Raw genomic sequence first — 3,724 nt, 5'->3', positions numbered from 1 at the left:
AAAAATTACTTATTTTTTAATAGTAGAAAAAATTTAGAAGTAAATACCACACAATATTACTACTTAGCGACATAAACTTCGCATTTTTTAACAATTTATTAATAGTTAGTTAGTATATAGTCTGTATAAACTGCAAATGATCTTTAGAATTCAATACATAGGGATTAGTTTACAATATATCACAAATGATGGTGATATCAACATCGTTGTCACCTTCATCATTCTTATCATCACCATCACTATTGCTATATCACCATCTTCTTAATCATTAAATCCTCATCATCGTCTTCTTCCCAAGGACGAATTTAGAAAGGAGTCGGAAAAAAATGGTCGCCATCCTAATTTTGGCCACGCAAACAAAAATTTTGACAGTTTTTGGCCTCCTTCCTCCAAATTTAAAAAATTTTCTGCCCCTCTTCGTCAACATTGTCAAGATCCGTCCTTTCATCTTCTTGATATCATTATCAATTTTCTCTTCCTCATCATCATAACATCATCTCCATCCTCATCCTCATCATCCTCATCATCAAAACGATGATGACGTCATCACCGGATCAAAAAGATGACGTCATCATCGATCATAACATCATGTCCTTATTAGTGCTCTCACGGGCGACGTTTACCTTCTGTTGAGACAACCAGCATCTTATCATCAACCTTGCATTAATAAGTGATGACGATGAGAATGATGATGTCAAAGATGATGATGATGACGACGACGATGATGATGCGTGTATTGTATGTGCATTAGCTTTTGTTAGCTTGCAGTTCTTTGTTGAATGAAAGTTACTGTTCAAAATTTGTTAAAGATATTCAAAAATTTTGACAGGTGGCAAAAAATTTATTAACTATGAAAAAGTGTAATAATACGATTAATAACAAAAGATTTATCAATAGCGATAATATATTAATATTTTAAATATCAATAATTACAATAAAATTAATGAAAAATAATATCATTGAGAAAAGCCAAAACGAATCGGTATTGACATTTAACACGCGCATACATGGTATACACATATTTTTTTGTATTCGTTAGATGTTATTTCACCAAATTTTCGGTAAACTATAACATGAACATAACGACGAATTTTATAGTTTTACTTTGGTTGATAATTATTTTTAAATAAAAATAAAATAATTTAAATGAAAACTCAATAGAAACCGGAAATCACCACCGTTTCAAAAACATTTTATAACATTACCGAAGTCATAGAGTATACTACTCCAAAACTTTATGACCGTACAATTACGGTGACACCCGAAAAAGAGAACATTCGTCTTTTAAATTGATTAACATTCCTCTCAGCGACATCAAAAAATCGCGTGTGTGTTCTTTTTACACGTGTGTGTGTGTGTACCACATATACACACGCACTGCAATACACACGCATGCAAGCACACTGTAGACATATACGCAGATTGTTCTAAATCTTTAAAAGTTTTCAGTTCGTATTTACATCAATCAAAAAATGACCACCGTTAAAATTTTTTTCAAAATTCTTGCCTTCTATATCAATAAGATGAAATAATACAAAATATGTATAATAATAACAATATTAGTAATAATAATAATAATAATAATAATAATGGAATGGAGGACTGTTATTATTTGTTGGAAAGAGCAGGATCACACGTAGTATGATCCGAGATGATGCGATGTTAAAGACGCACCCGGATGTGACGTCACGTTTCCGATAGCGGAATACAAGCTTCCGGAAGCGGGCGAAGTCGACGACCAGTATGGCGGACCGGAAGCGAACAAAGCGGAAGTTGTAGTTTGAAGTTGAGCATGCGCAGTCATGATATTTAAATTGGCGTTATGCGAGTGTTGATGATGGTGATGAAGGTGATGATGAGAGTAAGAAGATGGATGGGGATGATGATGGTGGTGGTGGTGAGGATTGAATAAGAGTTCGGCAGGTTGGTGGTACTTGTAGGGCAGCTGGTTCTCGCTCGTGTGGCTTGTGGTCGGCTGCATCGCCTGCGCCAGTCCCGCGAAGTCGAATTTGTAAGCGTACCTCTTGCCGTGGACCTTCGTCATTATGTTCTTGTCGTAGTAGTATCTGGTGGTTGATTGGTCGGTTGGTGATTGGTTAGTTGGTTAATTGGTCGGTTGGTTGGTTAAATGTTTGGTTAGTTAGTTACGGTTGGTTAGTTAGTTGTTTGGTTGTTAGATCAATGTTTGATTGGCCAATGAATTCAACAAATGAATAATTTTGAATACAATATTATTTAGGCTGGTTAAATGTTTAAGCGAATTATTATTTCAACCAAGCATTTAATGTTTAGCTAAAAATAAAATTAAAATTAAAACAAAGTTTTGAAAAAATATATAAATTTATCTCAACGAACAATATTGAATTAGAGGTCATTCAATACAAATATAAAACTACACCAACACTCTTAACCTCTAACCTTGTTTAACCTTTAACCTCTGATTTCCGAGAGAGTTATTGAATGGTACTCAAACATGAAACACTGTCTCATGTATAACGTATTGTACACACACGCGCGCGCGCACACACACTCACACACACAAACACACACACACATACACACACACATCAAATGTATTGTCCACTTTTGTTTCAAATGGAGTAAATGTATGTTAGACGATGTATTGCAATAACAATATTATTAGTTAGTAGCCAGGGGTAGTAACTGCTTGTCTGTCTGTCTGTCTGTCTGTCTGTTTGTCTGTCTGTCTGTCTGCCTGTATAATCGCCGGATGTTTCTAACTTATGCAAGACACTTCGCAAGTAACCAAATCTTACGATATACAAAATGATAGAAGTTGAAACAATTTTAAATGAAACAAAATAAAAAACAAAACGCAGAAAAAATGAAACAACAAAAAACATGCAATCACATCTACCCAACCTACCACCACAACAACAAACGACAAATATATCGCAAAAATTAACAATCCAGAAGCAACAGCAGGAGCAAACAAACCTCAGGGCTCGACTCATCTTGTCGTAGTTCATGTTCGGTTTGGACTTCCTCTCGCCCCACCTGCGGGCCACCTCGTCGGGATCGATCATCTTGAATTCCCCATTCGTGCCCTCCCACGTGATGCAACTCGAGTTACCGCAGTCCGACAACAACTCCAGCAGGAACTGCCACAACTGGATCTGCCCGCTTCCTGGTTGTGATGATGATGATTATGATAAAGTTGTTGTTGTTGTTGATGATGATGATGATGATGATGTGGAGAAGGAAGAGGTTGGTTGACTTATTGTTTGAATGATTATATATACCGATGTTATTATTATTTAAATAATGATATCACCCCACAAATGATCCCGGCAATAATGATGACGCAACAACGGTAATAATGAAGTCAAACAATGAACATGGAATAAATTACAAAGAGATGCTGGTGTTAAAGTCGGTTATCTGATACCGAACGTACAAATAATTACCCGTATTCGACAATCGCCTGGATAGCGGTCCGAATAGCTGGTACGGATCTGTTGAGATTTTAATGAATGTTTGTTTAATGATTTATTTGTTTGTTATTTGTTTGTTATTTGTTTGTTTGTTTTATTTTTTGTTTGCTTGCTTGCCTGCTTGCTTATATTTCTCTTAGTTTGTACAATATTTAAATGTATAAATTTATAAATGTCGAAATTTTAAAAAGAAATTTTAACGAATAATTACAACTTTCTATTAACATAAATTTATACAACATTGAAACAAATAGGATATAATTCACATG

The 3,724-nt window shown here is 35.0% G+C and overlaps 1 protein-coding gene across 1 annotated transcript in view; it reads right to left on the bottom strand.

Annotated features, from left to right (window-relative positions):
- Nucleotides 1-1,484: 1,484 nt before the first annotated feature.
- HELRODRAFT_191259 (hypothetical protein) overlaps nt 1,485-3,724 on the bottom strand; it is a gene marked incomplete at its 5' end in the record, with an annotated part of 3,172 nt that continues 932 nt past the window's right edge. Inside the window, 3 exons of the mRNA XM_009016805.1 lie at nt 1,485-2,066; nt 2,959-3,148; nt 3,429-3,476. Of these exons, the coding sequence (XP_009015053.1) occupies nt 1,631-2,066; nt 2,959-3,148; nt 3,429-3,476 (674 nt within the window). The 3' untranslated portion in view covers nt 1,485-1,630. The remainder of the gene's footprint in view (nt 2,067-2,958; nt 3,149-3,428; nt 3,477-3,724) is intronic.

Source organism: Helobdella robusta (genome assembly GCF_000326865.2).
Source record: "Helobdella robusta unplaced genomic scaffold HELROscaffold_19, whole genome shotgun sequence".
Lineage (NCBI taxonomy): Eukaryota > Metazoa > Annelida > Clitellata > Rhynchobdellida > Glossiphoniidae > Helobdella > Helobdella robusta.
This window is presented reverse-complemented; position numbering and strand designations above follow the sequence as displayed.